Genomic DNA, 25,300 nt, shown 5'->3' with positions numbered 1-25,300 from the left:
CTTGTGGTCGCTTTTCCTAGCGAACCCGGTGAGTCTTTCCATGTACTCGTCTAACGTTTCCCCGGAGCGCTGCCGGCAGGTCGAGAGCAACTGCCGGCCATGTACCTTGTTTATTGACTTAACGAAACGCTTCCGCCGGATTTCAACCGCCGTCTCGTACGAGGTGGCTTTTTCGATCGCGGAGGAGAGTCTGTAGCCCATCTGATGTACCATCAATTGAACACGAGACGAGTTGCTGAGCAAAAGTATGGCTTTAATATACTAGATGTTAAGCCCTGCGGTCGATTACAGTAGAAGGACGACCGCCGGGAGTACTGGGTATTTATACCCCGCCATGGAGGCGGGGTTAACTCAGCCTCTCGACCAATCGGGGAGCCGTCACATGACTGGTCTCAACCAACCGGTCGAGAGGCACATGACCGACCAGGGCCAATGGTAAGCCGGTGTTCTGCACCAATGGCAGGCAGCTATGCTAATCATACCACCACATTCACCCCTTGTGGAGAAAGAAGCGGGGGGGGGTGTCAACGAGAGCTGGGGGGGGGGGGGAGAACTGGTGGTATGAGTAGTAAGGAGAAAAAAAATGTATCCTTGGCTTCCCACTGGCCCAGACATTTAGCAACAGTAAATAGTGTCCATACAAGGTCCATGGTGGTGTTGAAGTTAAATGGACTCGATCAGCCTTTTTGTTGCCCGTGACGTCCTGGCAGATCGCCGCAGGGGAGTTGGTGACGTTGGTTCAGCCGTGGTGGTGGTTCAGCTGATGTCCTGGACTCCGGGAGCGGTGGTCCTTGAACTGTCTCCGTACCCCGGGCTGGTGGTGGAGACACCATGGATGGGGAAGGGGTGGCCTGGGTGGGGCGCTGGGGGAAAAGGGGCAGGTGGAGGGGTCTGTGGTGAAGGAGGGGAAGGCCGCACGTCGGTGGGTGCCAGGTCCCGGTGGGAGACCGTGTCCTGCCCACAGTCGGGGTACTCCATGTACGCATACTGCGGGTTAGCGTGGAGTAACTGGACTTGTTCCACCAATGGGTTGGACTTGTGCACCCGCACATGCTTCCGGAACAAGATGGGTCCGGGGGTGGCCAGCCACGTCGGGAGAGGGGATCCACAGGACGACTTCCTCGGGAAAACAAGAAGACGTTCATGAGGTGTTTGATTAGTTGTTGTACAGAGGAGGGAGCGGATGGAATGTAGGGCATCGGGGATAACCTCTTGCCATCGGGAAATAGGGAGATCTCTGGACCGGAGGGCCAGTACGATCGTCTTCCAGATGGTACCATTCTCCCGCTCGACCTGTCCGTTACCCCGGGGGTTAAAGCTGGTCGTCCTGCTAGAGACAATGCCCCTGCTGAGCAGGAATTGACGCAGCTCGTCGCTCATAAAGGAGGACCCCCGATCGCTATGTATGTACGCGGGGTCGCCGAACAGGGAGAAGATGGAGAGGAGGGCCTTAATGACGGTCAATGTGGTCATGTCGGGGCAGGGAATGGCGAAGGGAAAGCGGGAGAATTCGTCAATCACCGCCAGGAAGTAAATGTTGCGGTTGCTAGAGGGAAGGGGCCCCTTGAAGTCTATGCTGAGACGTTCGAAGGAGCGGGATGCTTTGATCAGATGCGCGCGCTCGGGGCGGTAGAAGTGCGGTTTGCACTCTGCGCAGATATGGCAGTCACGGGTTACTGTCCTGACTTCCTCGATGGAGAAAGGCAGGTTGTGGGTCTTTATGAAATGATAGAAATGGGTCACTCCTAGATAGCAGAGGTCCGCGTGGAGGGAACGGAGGCGGTCTATCTGCGCACTGCGCAGGTACCGTGGGACAGGGCATCAGGAGGCTCATTGAGCTTCCCAGGACAATACAAGATCTCATAGTTGTACGTGGACAACTCGATCCGCCACCGCAAGATCTTGTCGTTCTTACTCTTGCCCCTTTGTGCATTATCAAACATGAAGGCTACTGACCGTTGGTCTGTGAGGAGGGTAAACTTCCTGCCGGCCAAATAGTGCCTCCAATGTCGTACAGCTTCGACTATGGCCTGGGCTTCCTTTTCCACAGAGGGGTGGCGGAGTTCGGAAGCCTGGAGGGTTCTGGAGAAGAAGGCCAAGGGTCTGCCCGCTTGGTTCAGGGTGGCCGCCAGAGCTATATCTGATGCGTCGTTCTCGACCTGGAAGGGGAGGGACTCGTCGATGGCGCGCATCGTGGCCTTTGCGATGTCCGCTTCGATGTGGCTAAAGGCCTGGCAGACCTCTGTCGGCGGCGGGAAGGTCGTGGACTGAATGAGGAGACAGGCCTTGTCGGCGTAATTGGGAACCCATTGGGCGTAGTAAGCGAAGACACCCAGGCAGCGTTTGAGGGATTTGAGGGTATTGGGGAGCGGGAGTTCCATCAGGGGGCGCATGCCTTCGGGGTCGGGGCCTATCACTCCGTTACGTACTGCGTAGCCAAGGATGGCTAGACGGTAGGTGCTAAACACGCACTTTTCCTTATTGTAAGTTAGGTTAAGGAGTTTTGCGGTTTGGAGGAATTTTCGGAGGTTTGTGTCATGTTCCTGCTGGTCGTGGCCGCAGATGGTGACATTATCGAGATACGGGAAGGTAGCCTGTAATCCTGACTTGTCGACCATTCGGTCCATCTCCCGTTGAAAGACGGAGACCCCATTTGCGACACCGAATGGAACCCTGAGGAAGTGGTAGAGGCACCCATCTGCCTCGAACGCGGTGTACTTGCGGTCACTCGCGCGGATGGGGAGCTGGTGATAAGCGGACTTGCTGTCCACAGTGGAGAAGACTTTGTATTTCGCAATCTCGTTTAACATGGCGGGAATACGGGGGAGAGGATACGCGTCCAGTTGCGTAAACCGGTTGAGGGTCTGACTGTAGTCGATGACCATCCGTTTTTTCTCCCCAGTCCGGACCACCAGCACTTGGGCTTGCCAGGGACTGTTGCTGGCCTCGATGACGCCTTCCTTCAGCAACCTATGGACCTCAGACCTGATGAAGGTCCGGTCCTGGGCGCTGTACCGTCTGCTCCGGGTCGCGACGGGTTTGCAATCGGGGGTGAGATTAGCAAACAAGGAGGGGGGGTCCACTTTGAGGAACGCGAGGCTGCAGACAGTGAGGGGGGGTATAGGGCCGTCGAATTGGAAGGTCAAGCTCTGCAGGTTACACTGGAAGTCCAGTCCTAGGAGTGCCGGTGCGCAAAGGTCAGGGAGGACAAGGAGTTTGTAATTTTTAAAAACCTTCCCCTGGACTGTGAGGTCCGCGATGCAGCACCCGGTGATGCAGACGGAGTGCGAACCTGAGGCTAACCCGATTTTGTGTTTTACAGGGTGGACAGGGAGCGCGCAGCGTCTTACCGTGTCATGGTGTACGAAGCTTTCCGTGCTCCCGGAGTCCAGCAGGCAGTCCGTCTCGTGCCCGTTGAGGTGGATTTGCGTTGTCGTCTTGGCGAGCGTGCATGGACGTGACTGGTCGAGCTGAATGGCCGCGAGCCGTGGAGAAGATCCATAGTCGTCGGCGGCGGCGGAGTAGGTGCTGGCAGGACCTTGTGTGCCAGTCCAGGATGGCGGCGCCCAGGACCCGCACGTGGAGTCGGGGCCCCAAGATGGCGCCGCCCAGGACCCACACGTGGGGTCGGGGCCCCAAGATGGCGGCGACCAGGACCCGCACGTTGAGTCGGGGCCCCAAGATGGCGGCGCCCAGGACCCGCACGTGGCGTCCGGGGCCCAAGATGGCGGCACCCGCAGGACCCTCGTGGTTGCTGGGGGCGGGGTTAGCGGTGCCGGCGGGCCGATCGGAGCGGCTGAGAGGCGCGCAAGCCAGACGCAGGGGCCCGGGGGCGGGGGGGGAGATTGACGCGGCGCGTTGGAAGGGCCCGGAAGTGCTCGGAAGAGGAGATCCCCGGTTGCTGCGCGGCACAGCAGCGACCGATTTGGCCTGGCAGACCGTCGAAAAATGGCCCTTCTTCCCGCAGCTCTTACAAAGGGCAGAGCGGGCCGGGCAGCACGGGCGGGTGTGTTTGGCAAGCCCACAGAAATAGAAGCGGGGCCCCGTGGACTTGTCGGGACGTCCCGCGGCGCAGGCCTGAGGGGGGTCAGGAGCGGCGGATGGCGGTGGGGAAGCGTGCCAGGAGGCCCAGGGCGCTGCAGCGCGGCTGGGGACATAGGCGCGGGCATTTAAGTCGGCGACCTCCAGGGAGGTGGAGAGAGTCCATGCCTCAGTTAGGCTGAGGTCGTCTTTTTCCAGCATCCGCTGGCGGATAGCGGCGAACTGCATCCCAGCCACGTAAGCATCTCTGATTAAAAGGTCCATGTGCTCAGTGACTGAAACTTGGAGGCAGGCGCAATTCCTCCCCAGGACAGCGAGGGCCCGGTAAAAATCGTCTAAGGGCTCACCGGGGAACTGTTGTCTGGTAGCCAGCAGATGTCGGGCGTACACTCGGATTACTGGCTTAAGAAATTGTCCTTTTAGCGTATCCATGGCCACGTCATATTCCTTTTCTTCCTCTGTCATCGCGTAGGCCGCCATGCCCACGCTGGAATGGAGAATATGAAGTTTTTGTGTCATGGTGGGGGGGCTGCTTGCGGTCGCCAGATAGCTATCGAAACACGCCAGCCAATGCTTGAAGATTGCCGATGCTTTCGGAGTTTGCGGGCTGATGCGGAGGCAGTCGGGCTTGATCCGGAGCTCCACCTTCAAATTTCTAGTAGATTAAATTGATGTACCATCAATTGAATGCAAGACGAGTTGCTGAACAAAAGTATGGCTTTAATATACTAGATGTTAAGCCCTGCGGTCGATTACAGTAGAAGGACGACCGCCGGGAGTACTGGGTATTTATACCCCGCCCTGGAGGCGGGGTTAACTCAGCCTCTCAACCAATCGGGGAGCCGTCACATGACTGGTCTCAACCAACCGGTCGAGAGGCACATGACTGACCAGGGCCAATGGTAAGCCGGTGTTCTGCACCAATGGCAGGCAGCTATGCTAATCATACCACCACACCACCCGGGCGTGTAGTGTGGTAGTATGACAAGAGATACTACGGTACATGGGAGTGTGAGCTGCTATTGGTGTAGAAGGCTCGCTGCGCATTGGCCCAAGTGTTGCCTTCTCATTGGTCGAGAGGAAGGTCGCTCCACCTATGAGGCTGCGTATAAGAACCCGTGTTTCCCAGCAGTCATCGTTCTTTCTGTACTCAAACTGCTGGGCACACTACTTGTAGATTAAAGCCTTCGATTCAGGCTACAAGATTTAATCTACAAGATTTTAAAGGATGGAGCTCCGCATCAAGCTGGAGTGTCTACGACTCAGCCCCCACGCAGCGAACGCAACAGCCACATTTTAACACTGGCTGGCTTGTTTCAACGGCTACCGTAGTACGGCGTAAAACGTACCGACAAAGGAGCAGAAGCTACACATCCTCCATTTGTGCGTCGGCACCGCCATCTACACGCTCATCGAGGACATGACCGACTACGACGCGGCCATGGACCTGCTCAAAGGACACTTAATCCGGCCGGTAAATCAAGTTTACGCTCGGCACTTACTGGCCACGAGGCAGCAGATCCCTGGTGAGTCACTGGAAGATTTTTACCGTGCCCTCCTTGTACTGGGGAGGAACTGCGGCTGCCCACGTGTCTGCTAATGAGCACACTCAGCTCCTCATCTGAGACGCCTTTGTTGCGGACATGCAGTCCCCACAGATCTGCCAGAGACTATTAGAAAGAGAAACCTTGAGCCTCACGGAGGCATGGTCCCTCGCTACCTCCCTAGATGTTGCGAACAGAAACGCAAGCTCGTACGCCCCCGACCGCGCGGCAGCCCCCTGGGCAGCATGGAATTCAGCCTCTCTCTCCCCCACGGACTCAGACTCCCCCCAGGCCTGCGTCGCAAGACGCCCCGAAAAACCCGCGGGGCCTCGCTGCTATTTTTACGGCCAGGCGAAACACCCCCGACAACGTTGCCCAGCCCGATCTGCAACCTGTGGCCATCTGCCAGGCCAAGGCGCTCACTGCGGTCCCGGGCAGCGACCGCGGGACTCCATCTTCTCTCTCTCCAGGGGCACCGTGCGGCCTGCGGTCCTCGCCGCCCCATCCCCCAATGCCACATGCGACCTCTGGGTGCTGCCATTTTGCGTCTCCGACGCCACGTGAGACGCCAGGGCACCGCCATTTTGTGCCTCCAACGCCACGTGCGGGGGGGCGGGTGCCGCCATTTTGTCCACCCCCAGCATGTGCGACCGATGGGTGCCGCCATCTTGGATCGGCTCCGAGGACCCCGCGGGTGACTACGCACCATCCGATGAAGACTCCGACTATCTGCCACGACTCGCTTCAGTCACCTTGGACCAATCTCGACCCCGCACCCTCTCGACGGCAACAACGAGGATCCTACTCAACGGGCATGAGACGACCTGCCTGCTGGACTCCGGGAGCACGGAGAGTTTCGTCCACCCTACCATGGTAAGACGCTGCGCTCTCCCTGTCTACCCCGTCAAGCAAAAAATTGCCCTGGCCTCTGGCTCCCATTCAGTTGAGATCACGGGGTGTTGTATAGCGGACCTCATGGTCCAGGGGAGGGAGTTTAAAAATTACAGACTCTACGTCCTCCCCCACCTCTGCGCAGCCGCACTCCTGGGGTTAGACTTCCAGTCTAACCTCCAGAGTCTAACATTTAAATTCAGCGGCCCTATGCTTCCCCTCACTGTTTGCAGCCTCGCGACCCTCAAGGTCGATCCCCCGTCCTTGTTTGCAAACCTCACCCCGGATTGCAAACCTTTCGCCACCAGGAGCCGACGGTACAGTGCCCAGGACCGGACCTTCATCAGGTCCGAGGTCCAACGGCTTATGAAGGAAGGGGTCATCGAGGCTAGTAACAGCCCCTGGCGAGCACAGGTTCTGGTGGTAAAGACCGGGGAGAAGAATAGGATGGTCATAGACTACAGTCAGACCATCAACAGGTTTACGCAGCTGGACATGTACCCTCTTCCCCCGTATATCCAACCTGGTCAACAGGATCGCACTATACAAGGTCTTCTCCACAGTGGACCTCAAGTCCGCCTACCACCAGCTCCCCATCCGTGCAAGCGATCGCAAGTACATTGCGTTCAAAGTGGATGTGCGGCTCTACTACTTTTTAAGGTTTCCCTACGGTGTTACAAACGGGGTCTTTGTCTTCCAAAGGGAGATGGACTGAATGGTCGACCGGTACGGTTTACGGGCAACCTTCCCGTATCTCGATAATGTCACCACCTGCGGCCACGATCAGCGGGATCACGACACTAATCTCCACAAATTCCTCCAAACCGTGAAGCTCCTGAATCTGACTTACAACAAGGACAAATGCGTGTTTAGTACCGACCATCTAGCCATCCTCGGCTACGTAGTGCGAAATGGAGCGATAGGCCCCGACCCGGATCGCATGCGTCCCCTGATGGAGCTCCCCCTCCCCCACTGCCCCAACCCTCAAGCGCTGCCTCGGCATTTTCTCATATTACGCCCAGTTGGTTCCCAACTACGCCGACAAAGCCCGTCCCCTCATCCAAACAGTCACATTCCCCCTGTCGATGGAGGCCCACCAGGCCTTCAGCCGCATCAAAGTTGATATTGCAAAGGCCACGATGCGAGCTATCAACGAGTCCCTCCCCTTCCAGGTCGAGAGCAACGCATCCAATGTAGCTCTGGCAGCCACCCTCAACCAAGCGGGCAGACCCGTGGCCTTCTTCTCCTGTACCCTCCATGCTTCCGAAATCCGCCACTCCTCGGTCGAGGAGGAAGCTCAGGCCATAGTAGAAGCTGTGCGACACTGGAGGCATTATCTGGCCGGCAGGAGGTTCACCCTCCTCACAGACCAACGGTCGGTGGCCTTCATGTTTGACAATGCACAAAGGGGCAAGATAAAAAACGACAAGATTTTGCGGTGGAGGATCAAGTTGTCCACCTACAACTACGACATCTTGTATCGTCCTGGGAAGCTGAACGAGCCTCCCGATGCCCTGCCCCGCGGCACCTGTGCCAACGCACAAGTGGACAGCCTTCGAGCCCTCCACGCAGACCTCTGCCACCCGGGGGTCACCTGCTTCTTTCACATTGTAAAGACCCGCAACCAGCCCTACTCCATCGAGGAGGTCAGGACAGTCACTAGGGACTGCCACATCTGCGCGGAGTGCAAGCCGCACTTCTACCGCCCCGAAAAAGCGCATCTGATAAAGGCTTCCCGTCCCTTTGAACACCTCAGCATGGACTTCAAAGGTCCCCTCCCCTCTACCAACCGCAACATGTACTTCCTCAACGTGATTGATGAGTACTCCCGCTTCCCGTTCGCCATCCCCTGCCCCGATATGACCACACCCAACATCATTAAAGCCCTCCACACCATTTTCTCCCTGTTCGGATTCCCCGCTTACATTCACAGCGATAGGGGGTCCTCCTTTATGAGTGACGAACTGCGTCAATTCCTGCTCAGCAAGGGCATTGCCTCAAGCAGGACGACCAGTTACAACCCCCGGGGAAACGGACAGGTCGAGAGGGAGAACAGTATGCCCTATGGTCCAGAAATCTCCCAGTCTCCCGCTGGCAAGAGGTCCTCCCAGACGCCCTCCACTCAATCCGGTCGCTACTTTGCACATCTACCAATCAACTGCCTCATGAAAGCCTTCCTGTCTTCACCAGGAAGTCTTCCTCAGGGACCCCGCTCCCGACCTGGCTGGCTGCCCCCGGGCCCATTCTGTCCGGAAACACGTGCGGGAGCACAAGTCGGACCCGTTGGTCGAGAGGGTCCAGCTGCTCCACGCTAACCCGCAATACGCGTATGTGCAGTACCCCGACGGCCGACAGGACACGGTCTCCCTACGGGACCTGGCGCTCGCCGGATCCCCGCCATCGCCCCCTGCACCAGCCCCACCCACCCCCCTCCAACCGCAACTGCTCCCCGCAGGCGCTCCCCTCCCTGGCGCACCAACTCCCTCACCCGCGCCGCCGAGAGGACCAGATGCTCCCCCCCCCTCCATAGCCCGGCCCTCACCAGCTCCGTCTAGGGGTATGGAAACCTCCACGAGGACCGGATCATCGCTCCCTGAGTCATGGACGCTCGCTTCTCCAACGTCACCGACGAAGCTCCGCAGGTCTCAGAGGACGTCCAAGGCCCCCCGATCGGCTGATCAAGTCGATATGAACTGTTAATGGACTTGTTTTGTTCTCTCGTTTTCCAACTCTGTAAATAATTACCGTGTGATAACACATACCTGTATATAGTTACAGGCCAGTGGGCAGCCATTGGAGAGGGATAATCCCATATCACTAGTCATACTACCAGAACCCATGTTTCCCAGCAGTCATCGTTCTTTCTGTACTCAAGCTGCTGGGCACACTTCTTGTAGATTAAAGCCTTCGATTCAGACTACTCCTTCGTTTCTGTGTTCATTGATCGCGCATCATGTAGTAAACTCAGCTTGCGAGGTCTGTCGACTGGAGTTTCTGCGGAGTTCAGGTAGGCCTCAAAACACCGAAGCCAGTATTTAAACATTTCTGCGGCCTCCGGCGACCGAGCATCCAAATTGAGCTTCTCCGGTTTTAGACCGCTGTCCACCTCGAAGTAATCTGCTGATTAAATTGAGATGCCCTCAATTACAACTCTAGAGAGATGATTGGTAATACAAAGGTTTTAATTAGCAGAGAACCAGACAGCTACCGAGAAGTGTGCTCACTGCACACGGCCCACTGAACATTACCTTATATATGGCTCCCTGGGGGGAGAAGCCGGAGTCGGAGTCCCCCAGGGTTCCAAACCCGGTCTTAAAGGGATCATTACATTAAAGGTACAGTAATCATTCATCACAAGAATCATTGTTGATAAGGACCCACCAATGTGTAATAAACTGCACTTGTGCATGATAAGCATGAGTACTGCGATGGTGCACCCTCAGAAATCATTGTCTGGCAACTGTGCTTGAATGCCCTGGAGGAGAGAGCACAATTCACCCACTGTTGAAATCAAATCTTCCTCCTGTTAACTTCCTCAGCTATCTAACCTACATCATCTTATGTTGATGACAACAGTGTGTTCTTTCTTGCAATTGCTGCGGACGATTGTTGCCTCCTTACTATATACGGCACCCAGTAGAGTATTGGGTGAGGTGCCATTGAAAAAGAAAAAGTCTTTGAACCTCCTGAGCCAAGCTTGTTATTTTTCCATCAGGTTCCAAAAACACGACCCCTGCAAATACTATTAAACTCAATCCCTCCAATTACCATTTTGAATTGCTCCATTAAACAATCAAGTTGCAATTGAGTCATGTGGGTGCAGATTACATTTGCTGAGTTGCACTGGAGGTGTAAAACAACAAAACTAAGAAAGCAACATCAGATATTTCAGCACAGCAAAACTTATTTGAGGTTTTGCAGTTGCCACCACTGCCCCTGCCCTCTGCTGCCATGTTCAGAACCCACCTCTGCATTATTAGTGAGCCTGCCTGTCCCCACTAAAGAGTTGCTACATGGCTCCACTTTCTCCAAAAATCCATTGCTTTAGTTCTGCTCACATATGGATGAAATGAACCTTTAAAAAAAAACATATACCTAATGCTGGTCTTCAACACTCAGGAGTCCAGCTCATGTTAAAATTGCTTTGAAATGAAATGAAATGAAAATCGCTTATTGTCACGAGTAGGCTTCAATGAAGTTACTGTGAAAAGCCCCTAGTCGCCACATTCCGGCGCCTGTCCGGGGAGGCTGGTACGGGAATCGAACCGTGCTGCTGGCCTTCTTGGTCTGCTGTAAAAGCCAGCGATTTAGCCGAGTGAGCTAAACCAGCCCCTGTGTCTCAAGAGTGCCACAACTTCTATTTACTTTGACAAAGAGTCATCTGGACTCGAAGCATTAGCTCTTTCCTCTCCCTACAGATGCTGCCAGACCTGCTGAGATTTTCCAGCAGTTTCTCTTTTGGTTTCAGATTCCAGCATCCGCAGTAATCTGCTTTTAACTTCTATTTACTATTTGGTACCTGTGCTTTTTACTATAATTCAAAATGTGCATTTATTATTTTAATGTCTTAGATCACATAGCACTCAAATGTTTTACTAATCTCTGAACCACTTGGGTATTTCCACTTGATATTTGGTTGGTTGAAGTTCTGTATTAAAATAAGCTCCTGTTTACACTTTCCTTCCTTGTCTTTTATTGGAGTCAATGTTCCTTTTCTATCCCTGTTTATATTCCTCGTATTCAGTTTGCTTGTTTCACATTAAAGATATGCAACCAGTGCGGTTTATTGTGTAATTTTCCATTACAATCAACTTATTTACCTTCCTGGATATTGGCAACATAAAAGGAAGGACACATCATGTCCTTTTTTTTGCCTGCTCGATCTTTCCCGAGTCCTCTTTGTAGATTTATATCTTCTGGTGTTCGTTGTAACTTTGATATTCCTAAAATCTGGATCAGAGAGGAGACAGACATAAAAGATGAAGAGCACTCAGTTACTGAGGTCATATTTGGGGATCCCTTCCTTCGCCTCCTCCCCCTCCACATTCCATCTTTAGGACACTCCCTAAAACTTACATTTTTGATCAAGTTCTTATTCATCTGCCCACCCTAATATCTCCTTATGTTTCAGTGTCGAATGTGGTTTAATAACACACTCGTGAAGCCCCTTGGAACAGTGCTGTATGAATGCAAATTGCTGTTATTGTTCTAAAGAGAAGGTTGAGAGGTATCCAGGTAGAATTATGAAGCGGATTAAATTGAAGAGATGGGGAGAAGGTGTTTCCACTCCAGGGGAATCCAAAACTAGGATCCATAATTAGAAGATAGTCATGAATAAATCCAGCAAGGAATTCAGGAGAAACTTCTTTAACTCAAGAGAGCGGTGCAAATTTTGAACTTTTCTTCACACAAATGACTTGAGCTGATTGGTATAGATGAATTTAAGGGAAAGCTAGGTAAACATATGAGGGAGAAGTGAATTGGAGTGCAAATTGATAGGGTGAGATGAAGTAAGGCATGTGAATCATTACAGACCTGTTACCTTGAATGACCTGCATCTCTGCTGTAAATATTGTAATCATGTATTATGTAACACTGTGTAAAGTAATCCGGCATTCTCCTAATAACTAGGCTGTAAAGTTGTCAAGTATTCAATTCATTGAAATTAATCTTGGGTATTCCCCAATCTCCAGTGTAGTTTTGGCTGGTCTCCGTTGCGGCAAAGGCAGGAGCATTACAATTGACCTCAGCAAATCTGATTTTTGGAGGGTAGATTAACACCATTTGGTATCCACTGCCAGGCATGTAGGAGTGAGCAATGTCCTACATCAGAGCAGTGTCAATAAACTCCGCACTGCAAAATGATTGTAATTTAATGATTCTTTATAATAATAATCTTTATAGTCACAAGTAGGCTTACATTAACACTTCAATTAAGTTACTGTGAAAAGCCCGTAGTCGCCACATTCTGGCGCCTGTTCAGGGACACAGAGGGAGAATTCAGAATGTCCAAATTACCTAACAGCACGTCTTTTGGGACTTGTGGGAGGAAACCGGAGCACCCGGAAGAAACCCACGCAGACACAGGGAGAACATGCAAACTCCTCACAGACAGTGACCCAAGCCGGGAATCAAACCTGGGACCCTGGTGCTGTGACATACTGTGCTAACCACTGTGTTACATTGTTGTTTAATTTATCCCTAATCTTGTCTGCTTTTTGGAGATCAATACAAGCTTCTCCAGTCTCTCCAGATATTGAAGCTTACCAGATCCCCCGAAATGCAAACACTGCATTAGACCCAGCAGAAACCAGATCATACTGTCAATTTGTGGTGTGTGATGTAGGAACCACGTGGCTTCATATTTAAGACTTTCCCTAAATAACATTTTACATTCTGTCATGATAGTGCTGAAAAGAAGCCCCTTTTAAATTATGATTAGCTAACAGCTGCTGGGGATGTGATAAATTGTGATTCTTCCCCAGATAGGTTTGTTCTTTATGAATAACAGGAAGGATATTTCCAACCTGCTGTAGCAAACTGAATGAAACACAGCTTTCATTTGAAAGTGGTCTTTGGCTGGGTAAAAGCCACTATGTTATCACGAGGCAGTACTGTATTCTAATACAAACAATAATTATATTAATGTAAATGCATTCTTCTTGGAAATAGCACAAAAAACAGGCAAATTAAGGTACAGCTGTGTACAATGGGCAGAGGTTCTCTGCCCATTGCACACACCAGTACCCACCACTAATATTTGTACCTGCCTACTGTACACACCAGTACTGCCCATGTCTTCCCATTGTACACTCCAGTGCAGTCCATGTCTTCCGATTGTACTGTCCAGTGCTGTCCATGTCTTCCCATTTTACACTCCAGTGCTGTCCATGTCTTCCCATTGTACACTCCAGTGCTGTCCATGTCTTCCCATTGTACTGTCCAGTGCTGTCCATGTCTTCCCATTTTACACTCCAGTGCTGTCCATGTCTTCCCATTGTACACTCCAGTGCTGTCCATGTCTTCCCATTGTACTGTCCAGTGCTGTCCATGTCTTCCCATTGTACTGTCCAGTGCTGTCCATGTCTTCCCATTGTACTGTCCAGTGCTGTCCATGTCTTCCCATTGTACTGTCCAGTGCTGTCCATGTCTTCTCACTGTACGCACCAGTGCTGTCCATGTCTTCCCATTGTACGCACCAGTGCTGTCCATGTCTTCCCATTGTACACACCAGCACTGCCCACATCTTCCCATTGTACACACCAGTACTGCCCACGTCATCCCATTGTACACACCAGTGCTGTCCATGTCTTCCCATTGTGCACACCAGCGCTGTCCATGTCTTCCATTTGTACACGCCAGTACTGTCCATGTCTTCCCATTGTACACACCAGTACTATCCATGAATATTGGATTGGATTTGTTTATTGTCACATGTACCAAGGTACAGTGAAAAGTATTTCTTTGCGAGCAGCTCAACAGATCATTAAGTACATGGGAAGAAAAGGGAATAAAAGAAAATCCATAATAGGGCAACACAAGGTATACAATGTAACTACATAAGCACCAGCATCGGTTGAAGCATACAGGGTGTAGTGTTAATGAGGACAGTCCATAAGAGGGTCATTTAGGAGTCTAGTGACAGTGGGGAAGCTGTTTTTGAGTCTGTTCGTGTGTATTCTCAGACTTCTGTATCTCCTGCCCGATGGAAGAAGTTGGAAGAGTGAGTAAGCCGGGTGGGCGGGACCTTTGATTATGCTGCCCGCTTTCCCCAGACAGCAGGAGGTGTAGATGGAGTCAATGGATGGGAGGCAGGTTTGTGTGATGGATTGGGCGGTGTTCACGACTCTCAAGTTTCTTGCGGTCCTGGTCCAAGCAGTTGCCATACCAGGCTGTGATGCAGCCCGATAGGATGCTTTCTATGGTGCATCTGTAAAAGTTGGTAAGAGTTAATGTGGACATGATGAATTTCCTTAGTTTCCTGAGGAAGTATAGGCGCTGTTGTGCTTTCTTGGTGGTACGTCGATGTGGGTGGACCAGGACAGATTTTTGGAGATGTGCACACCATGGAATTTGAAACTGCTAACTATCTCCACCTCGGCCCCGTTGATGCTGACAGGGGTGTGTATAGTACTTTGCTTCCTGAGCACAGTAAGAAGTTTCACAACACCAGGTTAAAGTCCAACATGTTTGTTTCAAACACTAGCTGAGGAAGGAGCAGTGCTCCGAAAGCTAGCGGTTGAAACAAACGTATTGGACTTTAATCTGGTGTTTTAAGACTTCTTACTGTGCTCACCCCAGTCCAACGCCGACATCGCCACATCATTGCTTCCTGAAGTCAATTGCCAACTCTTTAGTTTTGCTGGCATTAGGGAGTGTTGTCGCTGCAGCACTCCACTAGGTTCTCTATCTCCCTCCTGTATTCTGACTCGTCGTTATTCGAGATCCGGCCCACTATGGTTGTATCGTCAGCAAACTTGTAGATGGAGTCGGAACCAAATTTTGCCATCTGTATCTTCCCTTTGTACACACCAGTGCTGAACATGAATATCAGTATCTGCCCATTGCACACCTGTATTGACCACAAATAGGGTTCAGGAGCCCCATGGTGGTATTCATGAGCATGCGCGTTGGCGCCGGGGACGGGAGGGGAGACGCCTCCTGGCGGAGGGGGCGCGCATCCCTACTGTTGGCGCGCGCCGGCGGGAGGCGGTCCCGAGCGCTGTTGGCGGAGCTCCGCGGTGGGGCGCCGGCGGGAGGCGGTCCCGAGCGCTGTTGGCGGAGCTCCGCGGTGGGGCGGTCCCGAGCGCTGTTGGCGGAGCTCCGCGGTGGAGCAGTCCCGAGCGCTGTTGGCGGAGCTCCGCGGTGGGGCGCCGGTCGGGGGCGGTCCCGAGCCCTGTTGACGGAGCTCCGGCCGCGGTTCCTGTCTCAGTTGCAGCCCCGCCATGAGCTCGGAGCGCTCGGCGCCGGCCGGGTCTCCCGCTCCCCCGTGCTCGGAGCCGGAGGCAGGGGCGGCCGATTACCGGGACTGGGTGAGGCGCAGTTACCTGGAGCTGGTCTCCTCCAACCACCACTCGGTGCAGGCTCTCTCCTGGAGGAAACTCTACCTCAGCCGGGCCAAACTCAAAGCATCGAGCCGCACATCAGCTCTATTGTCCGGCTTCGCCATGGTGAGTCATCCCGGCTGGCCCGGGACTACACCTCCACATCCCTGTCAACTCTCACAACTCTGTATTGTCCGCTTCTTACAGCTGATGTCTGCTTCATGAGTGAACATTAATAACCTATCGCCCACTGTCTTAACGCCAAGAAACTAATCCTCCTGAATTGGGGCAATCAGTAAAGCTCAGGGGGCAATTCAGGCTCGGTGATGTGGCGGAGCTGTCTGGCTAGATGCAGGGGGAGGGGGAGATGATGTATACAGGGGGTGAGAGAGGTGGGAGACGATGTATATGGGAGGTGGGAGATGAGGTATACGGGGGTGAGGGAGGTGGAAGATTATGTATATGGCAGGGGGTGAGAGATGATGTATATAGCAGGGGGTGGGGGATGATGTATATAGCAGGGGTGGGAGATGTATATGGGAAGTGGGGGTGAGGGAGGTGGGAGATGATGTATATGGTGGGAGGTGAGAGATGATGTATATAGCAGGGATGGGAGATGTATATGGCAGGGGGTGAGAGATGATGTATATAGCAGGGGGTGGGAGATGATGTATATGGCAGGGGGTGAGAGATGATGTATATAGCAGGGGGTGGGAGATGATGTATATGGCAGGGGGTGAGAGATGATGTATATGGCAGGGGGTGAGAGATGATGTATATAACAGGGGGTGGGAGATGATGTATATAGCAGGGGGTGGGAGATGATGTATATAGCAGGGGTGGGAGATTATGTATATAGCAGGGGTGGGAGATGTATATGGGAAGTGGGGGTGAGGGAGGTGGGAGATGATGTATATGGTGGGAGGTGAGAGATGATGTATATAGCAGGGGTGGGAGATGTATATGGCAGGGGGTGAGCGATGTATATAGCAGGGGGTGGGAGATGATGTATATGGTGGGAGGTGGGAGATGATGTATATGGCAGGGGGTGGGAGATGATGTATATAGCAGGGGTGGGAGATGATGTATATAGCAGGGGTGGGAGATGTATATGGGAAGTGGGGGTGAGGGAGGTGGGAGATGATGTATATGGTGGGAGGTGAGAGATGATGTATATAGCAGGGGTGGGAGATGTATATGGCAGGGGGTGAGCGATGTATATAGCAGGGGGTGGGAGATGATGTATATGGCAGGGGGTGAGAGATGATGTATATGGTGGGAGGTGAGAGATGATGTATATAGCAGGGGTGGGAGATGATGTATATGGCAGGGGGTGAGAGATGATGTATATAGCAGGGGGTGGGAGATGATGTATACAGCAGGGGGTGAGAGATGATGTATATGGCAGGGGGTGATAGATGATGTATATGGCAGGAGGTGGGAGATGTCCCACTGTCTGTGTGGAGTCTGCACGTCCTCCCTGTGTGTGCGTGGGTTTCCTCCGGGTGCTCCGGTTTCCTCCCACAGTCCAAAGATGTGCGGGTTAGGTGGATTGGCCATGCTAAATTGCCCGTAGTGTAAGGTTAATGGGGGGATTGTTGGGATAGGGGTTACGTGGGTTTAAGTAGGGTGATCATTGCTCGGCACAACATGGAGGGCCGAAGGGCCTGTTCTGTGCTGTACTGTTCTATGTTCTATGTTCTATGTATATGGGAAGTGGGGCAGAGGGAGGTGGGAGACGATGTATATGGGGATGAGGGAGGTGGGAGACGATGTATATGGGAGGTGGGAGACGATGTATACGGGGATGAGGGAGGTGGGAGACGATGTATATGGCAGCGAGTGGGAGATGTATATGGGAAGTGGGGGTGAGGGAGGTGGGAGATGTATATGGTGGAAGGTGGGAGATGATGTATATGGGGATGAGGGAGGTGGAAGACGATTAAAATGGGGTGAGGGAGGTGGGACATGATGTATACGGGGGGTGAGGGCGGTGGGACATGATGTATACGGGGGGGGTGAGGGAGGTGGGACATGATGTATACGGGGGGTAAGGGAGGTGGGACATGATGTATGGGGGGATGAGGGAGGTGGGACATGATGTATACGGGGGGTGTGGGAGGTGGGACATGATGGATACGGGAGGTGAGGGAGGTGGGACATGATGTATACGGGGGGTGTGGGAGGTGGGACATGATGGATACGGGAGGTGAGGGAGGTGGGACATGATGTATACGGGGGGTGAGGGAGAATGGACATGATGGATACGGGAGGTGAGGGAGGTGGGACATGATGTATACGGGGGGTGAGGGAGAATGGACATGATGTATACGGGGGTGAGGGAGGTGGGAGATGATGTATGTGGGGGTAAGGGAGCTGATGTATGTGGGGTTAAGGGAGCTAATGTATGTAGGGGGATGGGAGATGATGTATATGGGCAGAGGATGGGTAGGATGTATATGGGGGGGTGGGAGATGTACGTGGGGGTTGGGGGGGCGAGAGATGATGTATATGGGGATAGGAGATGATGCACATGGGGTTTCGGGGGTGGAAGATGATGTACATGGGGGTGGGAGGTGCACATGGGGTTGGTGGGAGATGATGTACATGGGGGCTCAGGTTGGGTGGGAGATAATGTACATGGGAGGATGGGAGACAAGATGATAATCTTTATTAGTGTCACAAGTAGGGTTACATGATCACTGCAATGAAGTTACACACTCCAGCACTTTTCCGGGTATACTGAGGGAGAATTACGAATGATCAAATCACCTAACAGCACGTCTTTCGGGGCTTGTGGGAGGAAACCGGAGCACCCGGAGGAAACCTGCGCGGACACGGAGAACGTGCAGACTCCGCACAGACAGTGGACCCAAGCTGGGAATCGAACCCAGGTCCTTCCTGCTGTGAAGCAATAGTGCTAACTACTGTGCTGCCTTTGCAGCAAGTGCTATATTATTGGGGACAACAGTCTCCACGAAGTGACTGCATTGATATGCCTTCGATTTGGAGAGACGTGAGCATATCCCAATGCCGCAATGGAATATCTGAGAAAAAATGGATATTTGAGATAACTTTTTTCAACGTCCATTTTGTCTGATTAACGACAACCAGAACAGTTGGTTAGTCGTCTGTGGATCAGTTTTGTGTTGTCAGCATTCATCAGTATTGGTGAACATGTTTCTAATAGTGTACTTTGAAGTTGAATAAACTTACATAAAATAATTGAATGTATTTAAGCCAATTAGCAATCAAGGTTTTAATATCACAATCTTTGGATTTATGGCTATTTTATTTACAAGGACCACAAATGACTCTCTCCCACTGATATCTGTTCTTAGTCCTCCTCACTTCAGTCTTCTTCCTTCACTTCTTTGTTTCCTCGAGGCAGTTTCCCACGATGAATGCAGGTTCCAATTGTTGACGGCTCTCCAGTATCTCTCATGAGTCATTATTCTTCATGTGTGACAGTGCACAGTGAATATTTATAGATTGGGGGACATCACAGGCATATATAATACTGTTCTCACTCAATGTTGACATAAATTCAATGCACTCGAGACTACTGTATTGTGAATAAGAACAGGCAAACAAGATGATTTATTTTCCCTCCCTTGCCTTGGGCAAGACAACTTTAGCGTCTCGAACAATGCCTTGAGTCAGGATAGACTGGGTTAGCAAATGTGGCGCAGATCCCGAAAGGTCAGCCAGTTGGCAAAAGTGGGGGGCGAAAAAATTGAAAAACACTTCACCAATCTATGAAGAAATTGGTTTCCTGGTATTTATCAGATACTTACAGTACTTGTGTAATGTTATTCATTCATTCAGCTATCAGTGTTACTATCTGATTACATCTTTGCTTGGAGGTGTGCCGTCCCAAAAGCAAAATGAAAATCTATTTTAAGGATGTGTTATGCTTGATGAGTTTATGTATTTGAATTAGGCAACTCTTTGAATTAAACAGTACAAATAACAAAGCAAAGTAGGAATTTGGTGCTGAAAAGTATCAGGTAATTTGAAGTGATTTTTGCATGAGCACTTGCCTGGAAGTGAACTTGCTAATTTTTATCCAGCATTCAAACAAAAAGCAAAATACTGCGAGGTGCTCGAAATCCGAAACTGGAGCGGTGTCCGAAACACCCAGCAAGTCAGAAAGAGAGGAAGAAAGGGTTAACATTCCAGGTTGTGACATTCTGTCATGGGTTTAACTATACCTACTGCTCTCCACAATTCCGCTTGACCTGCTGAATATTTCCAGTGATTTGTGACTTCACCTTTGCCCATGTTTGGCCTTGTTGTGACTTGCAAGGTTTCACTGCCAGCAAGCAAGTGATTTCATCTGCTTTTACATTATGGAGTGTTCTAATGTTGCCAATTCCAAAGTGTGGGTCTGTTGCAGGTGCTGGCACCATCAGGGTTGGGTTGCCAGCAGACCTGGTTTTAAGAACTAAAGGGCTCTTCCTAATGGCTTTCTTCTGTTCTCTGAGGTTGTCCGCGAGCCTCCATGTCAGTAGCTGACAGCACTTCCACCCTATAATCAAATTAGTCTCTATCAGTATAAGAGCATTTTCAATCTCTTCCTGTGAGCACATGGGTTCAGACCTTAGCTGCGCCACGTTGGTTTCTACAGCCCCCTAATTGAGTAATGATTGGTCTGTCTTCAGCCAGTGAATAATTTTGGTGACTGATCATTTTTCAACATTCATGCTGCATCATCACTTTGGTGCCGGAAACATTGATATCTTTGCAATTCTGCAGGCAGCCGGGCTGTGTCATTCAATCCGCAAACCTCCTATCACTTGCAAGATTTATGAGCTGAGAATAATTTAATTGAAATGTATCCTTCATCCGCTGCAGTCTGGTTTTTAAATATGTCGGCTTCAAGTACATGGAGACTTAGTCCACTTAATTTTCCAAAATTTGTCAAGTATTTTTCTGCAATATGAACATTGGGGACCACCTTTGACATCCAGCAGTGATTATTCATCTAGTCAGGTGGCCTGCTGGTCACAACAAGCTTCTGTCTTGTAATCCAATTGTCAAAATAGTAAAGTGACGGAAAAAGCTAGATAGTGATCATTCTACAAAATATTGGATGTGAATTATAAGAACACCCAAACTTGCATTTATTGAGATCCTTTCACACCCTCTTTACAGCTAGTCAGTTGATCACTTCGGAAATGCTAACCCTAACCCTCTTTTAATGTTGATGAAGGCGGCGGCTGATTAAACAGCAGTGAGAAACAGACACTTGCTCTGTGTTGGTGCTGATACTTGGGGGTGGGGGGGAATGGATGGATGGATGTTTCCAACCTTATATATACACCTGAGTGTGGAGACAGGTTTAACATCTCATCCGTTAGTTTGTCTACATGGGATGAAGGTTTCATCTATCTAGGAGCAGCAATTGATGTTTGTGTTTTGGCATCATTTGATAAGTGCTAACGCTTTTTGGGGGGCTAATAAACTACTTGTGCATAGAACCATGACAGCTACCATAAAGCTATAACAAATGGCCAGATGTATTCACTTAAAGTGACACTTGTCTCTTCCACGTTCCAGCCACGAAACTTTAAAAACGTCCAATTAGTTTCCGATGAGAGGGGAGAAATAAACAAAGCTTTGATTCACCTAACATCACATCCTTGGGCTAGCTGGAGTTCACAGATATATTCTCCATTCCTTCAAATTCCAACCAACATCTTCCTGAATCTGCTAATGTGCTCTGCTCTTCTGCAGTATTTATGTGGTGACCTCTCCAGATGCCTGGTACCGATTTTTAATTCACTTGGCTGCCTCGGCATTTAAGTCATTTCCTTGTATCTAATCGTGATGTGCTGTTCCCAGCTTTAAAAGCAGTTGAAGTCTGGGGTGAAAGTCTGCATAAGATAAAGATGCATGGCATTAAGGGTAACTGCATAAGATAAAGATGTAAAGATGCATGGCATTAAGGGTAAAGTAGTAGCATGGATAGAGGATTGGTTAATTAATAGAAAGCAAAGAGTGGGGATTAATGGGTGTTTCTCTGGTTGACAATCAGTAGCCTAGTGGTGTCCCTCAGGGATCCGTGTTGGGCCCACAATTGTTCACAATTTACATAGATGATTTGGAGTTGGGGACCAAGGGCAATGTGTCCAAGTTTGCAGATGACACTAAGATGAGTGGTAAAGCAAAAAGTGCAGAGGATACTGGAAGTCTGCAGAGGGATTTGGATAGGTTAAGTGAATGGGCTAGGGTCTGGCAGATGGAATACAATGTTGACAAATGTGAGGTTATCCATTTTGGTAGGAATAACAGCAAACGGGATTATTATTTAAACGATAAAATATTAAAGCATGCCGCTGTGCAGAGAGACTTGGGTGTGTTAGTGCATGAGTCACAGAAGGTTGGTTTACAGGTGCAACAGGTGATTAAGAAGGCAAATGGAATTTTGTCCTTCATTGCTAGAGGGATGGAGTTTAAGACTAGGGAGGTTATGTTGCAATTGTATAAGGTGTTAGTGAGGCCACACCTGGAGTATTGTGTTCAGTTTTGGTCTCCTTACTTGAGAAAGGATGTACTGGCACTGGAGGGTGTGCAGAGGAGATTCACTAGGTTAATCCCAGAGCTGAAGGGGTTGGATTATGAGGAGAGGTTGAGTAGACTGGGACTGTACTCATTGGAATTTAGAAGGATGAGGGGGGATCTTATAGAAACATTTAAAATTATGAAGGGAATAGATAGGATAGATGCGAGCAGGTTGTTTCCACTGGCGGGTGAAAGCAGAACTAGGGGACATAGCCTCAAAATAAGGGGAAGTAGATTTAGGACTGAGTTTAGGAGGAACTTCTTCACCCAAAGGGTTGTGAATCTATGGAATTCCTTGCCCAGTGAAGCAGTTGAGGCTCCTTCATTACATGTTTTTAAGGTAAAGATAGATAGTTTTTTGAAGAATAAAGGGATTAAGGGTTATGGTGTTCGGGCCGGAAAGTGGAGCTGAGTCCACAAAAGATCAGCCATGCTCTCATTGAATGGCGGAGCAGGCTCGAGGGGCCAGGTGGCCTACTCCTGCTCCTAGTTCTTATGTTCTTATGAAAGTCTCATATAAATTTTGCAATGATGAAGGATGTCTTTTTAAAAATAAATTTAGAGTACCCAATAATTTTTTTTCCAATTAAGGGGAATTTAGCGTGGCCTATCCACCTGACCTGCACATCTTTGGGTTGTGGGGGTGAAGCCCACGCAGACACGGGGAAAATATGCAAACTCCACACGGACAGTGACCCGGGATTTGAACCCGGATCATCGGTGCCGTAGACAGCAGTGCCGCCCCTATGAAGGATGTCTTCACAACACGAAAACTCCAGCTTCTAACAAGCCAGAAGCACATCAGACGCTATGTTCCTATCTGCCTCAGAAACCTGGACAATAAACGAAGATCTGGGGAAGAAAACCGAGGCCTTTGAAATGTAGACGTCAAGACTTGAGCTAAAAATTTCACCTACAGACCATAATACAAACGAGGAGGTGCCTGTAATTGCAAGAGCAAAAAAGAAAATTCTTTAAAAAGTGATATCCAATAAGAAAATGTTAAAATTGTGGCCATTTGATCAGACAGAAACGCTGGCAATCTCTTCTAGAGATCAAGATGGAGGGAAGCAGAACGTGGGGTTACCCTAGACATAGGTGGATAATGGACCTCACAGAGTGGCTGTAGATAAGCTGCAGGGGAGGCGAGAGAGTTTTACAAGACAGGTAAGCATGATACACTTTGGCCGACCACCTCCCAGCGGGGGTAATCTACAAGCAGCAGCAGATGGAGAGGGCTGACTGGCCCTCTGATGGTTATGTTCTTATGTGGTGCTATTGGGTTCAACACTTAGGGGAGGAAACTGTCCCCTCGGGAAAGAAATATGATCTGTGACCAAGATGATTTCCTGTGTCCTCTGAGCAATCAAATCCTCAATTCTAATTTACTCAAAGTATTTATATCACGGATGATAAAATGTAATGGTGATTGAATGACAGTGTCTGTCTTTTCGTTGTTATCCTACTCTTGGCCCATTCCAGTTGGATCTCAAACACAAGAGCTGCTGAGTTTCTGCATTGATTTATTCTCCTCCAGGGACATGCTTGGAGGAGACTCAGTTTCGGCATTTGCTGTAGTAATCTCCCAAGTCAAAAGCTTGGTATTTGAGAAAAACAGGGGAGCAAAAGAGAGCTTTAAGCAACACATGGAGTATATCTGAGGCTATGTAAGGCCCTGGTCAGACACCATTTGGAGCATTATCAGTAGTTTTGGGCCCCGTATCTAAAGAAGAATGTGCTGGCTTTGGAAAGGGTCTAGAGGAGGTTCACAAGAATGATCTTGGAATGAATAGCTTGCCATACGAGGAACAGTTGAGGACTCTCGGTCTGTACTCGTTGGAGTTTAGAAGGATGAGGGGGGATCTTATTGAAACTTACAGGATACTGCATGGCCTGGATAGAGTGGTCATGGGGAGAATATTTCCACTTCTAGGAAAAAACTAGAAGCAGAGGACACAATCTCAGACTTAAAGGGACGATCCTTTAAAAACAGATGAGGAGGAATTTCTTCAGCCAGAGGGTGGTGAATCTGTGGAACTCTTTGCTGCAGAAGGCTGTGGAGGCCAAATCACTGAGTGTCTTTAAGACAGAGGTAGATATGTTTTTGATTACTAAGGGTATCAGGGGTTATGGGGAGAAGGCAGGAGAATGGGGATGAGAAAATATCAGCCATGATTGAATGGCGGAGCAGACTTGATGGGCTAAGTAGCCTAATTCTGCTCCAATGTCTTATGGTCTTATTTTAGTCGAGTGAGAAATAGTGAGAAGCACTGGAGAAATGAGAATCTTCAGAAAGGCAATCAGCTGGCTTGAGCATGGAGAGAATGTTTTAGGCAATGGGCCGAGTGAAAATAGTGGGTCACGTGGAGCAGTTTTGGTTTTCTCGTTTAAAATTTTTTTTATTGTTACAAGTAGGTTTACATTAACACTGCAATGAAGTTACTGTGAAAAGCCCCTCGTCGCCACATTCCGGTGCCTGTTTGGGTCACTGAGGGAGAGTTCAGAATGTCCAAATTATCTAACAGCACATCTTTCGAGACTTGTGAGAGGAAACCGGAACACCCGGAGGAACCCCACGCAAGCACAGGGAGAAAATGCAGACTCCGCACAGACAGTGACTCAAGCTGGGAATCGAACCTGGGACCCTGGTGCTGTGAAGCAACAATGCTAATCACTGCTACCATGCCACCCCGTTTGTGTCAATGCAAACCTTTGTAGTTCGGGTCCAAAGCTGCCTGAATCAAAGTTAAATAAGGTGGGAGCAGCCCCTGAGATGTGTAATGATATTTTGCGGGTTCAGCCTTTACCAACAGTTTGAGCCACTGGTGAGCTTTAGCTTGCAAATCTTTTCTTGTTTTCAATGATATCTACCCCTTCATTGTTTCGCTGTGTTTCTTTCAGCATCAATGTGTAATGCTTTGGATTTCTTCAACTGCTGTTTGCCATTCACTGTTGAGTTGCATAGTGTTTGCAAATACCCTGGAACGATATCCCTTTCTGCGGAATGCATACGTGATATTTTATATAGGACTTGTTAAATATATCCCACACATGGGATGTAAATTGAGCATCTCTCCAGTATGAGCTGGCAGTTGGAAATATGGATTTTCCAAGTGCCTTTGTTTTAATGGCCACAGTAACCCACTTTTACCAGCATTTAAATTAAATTTGATTCGGCCAATTGGGAAGTCTAGGATTCTGCGGACCCTATTC

At 50.1% G+C, this 25,300-nt stretch overlaps 1 protein-coding gene and 1 long non-coding RNA gene across 3 annotated transcripts in view; one reads left to right on the top strand and one right to left on the bottom strand.

Moving 5' to 3' along the window:
• Positions 1-15,870, bottom strand: part of LOC119974662 — a 48,138-nt gene extending 32,268 nt beyond the window's left edge. Inside the window, exons 1-3 of one of the 2 annotated variants that reach the window (XR_005462549.1) lie at positions 15,524-15,870; positions 11,297-11,426; positions 9,038-9,596 (exon numbers count right to left, since the gene is read on the bottom strand). This is a non-coding gene — a long non-coding RNA (uncharacterized LOC119974662). Of the gene's footprint in view, positions 1-9,037; positions 9,597-11,296; positions 11,427-15,523 lie in introns of those variants that run through there. The other variant, XR_005462548.1, reaches the window with a different exon arrangement.
• orai2 (ORAI calcium release-activated calcium modulator 2) overlaps positions 15,276-25,300 on the top strand; it is a 57,538-nt gene continuing 47,513 nt past the window's right edge. The window contains exon 1 of the mRNA XM_038813738.1: positions 15,276-15,646. Coding sequence (XP_038669666.1) covers positions 15,422-15,646 — 225 coding nt within the window. The 5' untranslated portion in view covers positions 15,276-15,421. The remainder of the gene's footprint in view (positions 15,647-25,300) is intronic.

The sequence above is a fragment of the Scyliorhinus canicula genome, chromosome 12, assembly GCF_902713615.1.
Source record: "Scyliorhinus canicula chromosome 12, sScyCan1.1, whole genome shotgun sequence".
Lineage (NCBI taxonomy): Eukaryota > Metazoa > Chordata > Chondrichthyes > Carcharhiniformes > Scyliorhinidae > Scyliorhinus > Scyliorhinus canicula.
This window is presented reverse-complemented; position numbering and strand designations above follow the sequence as displayed.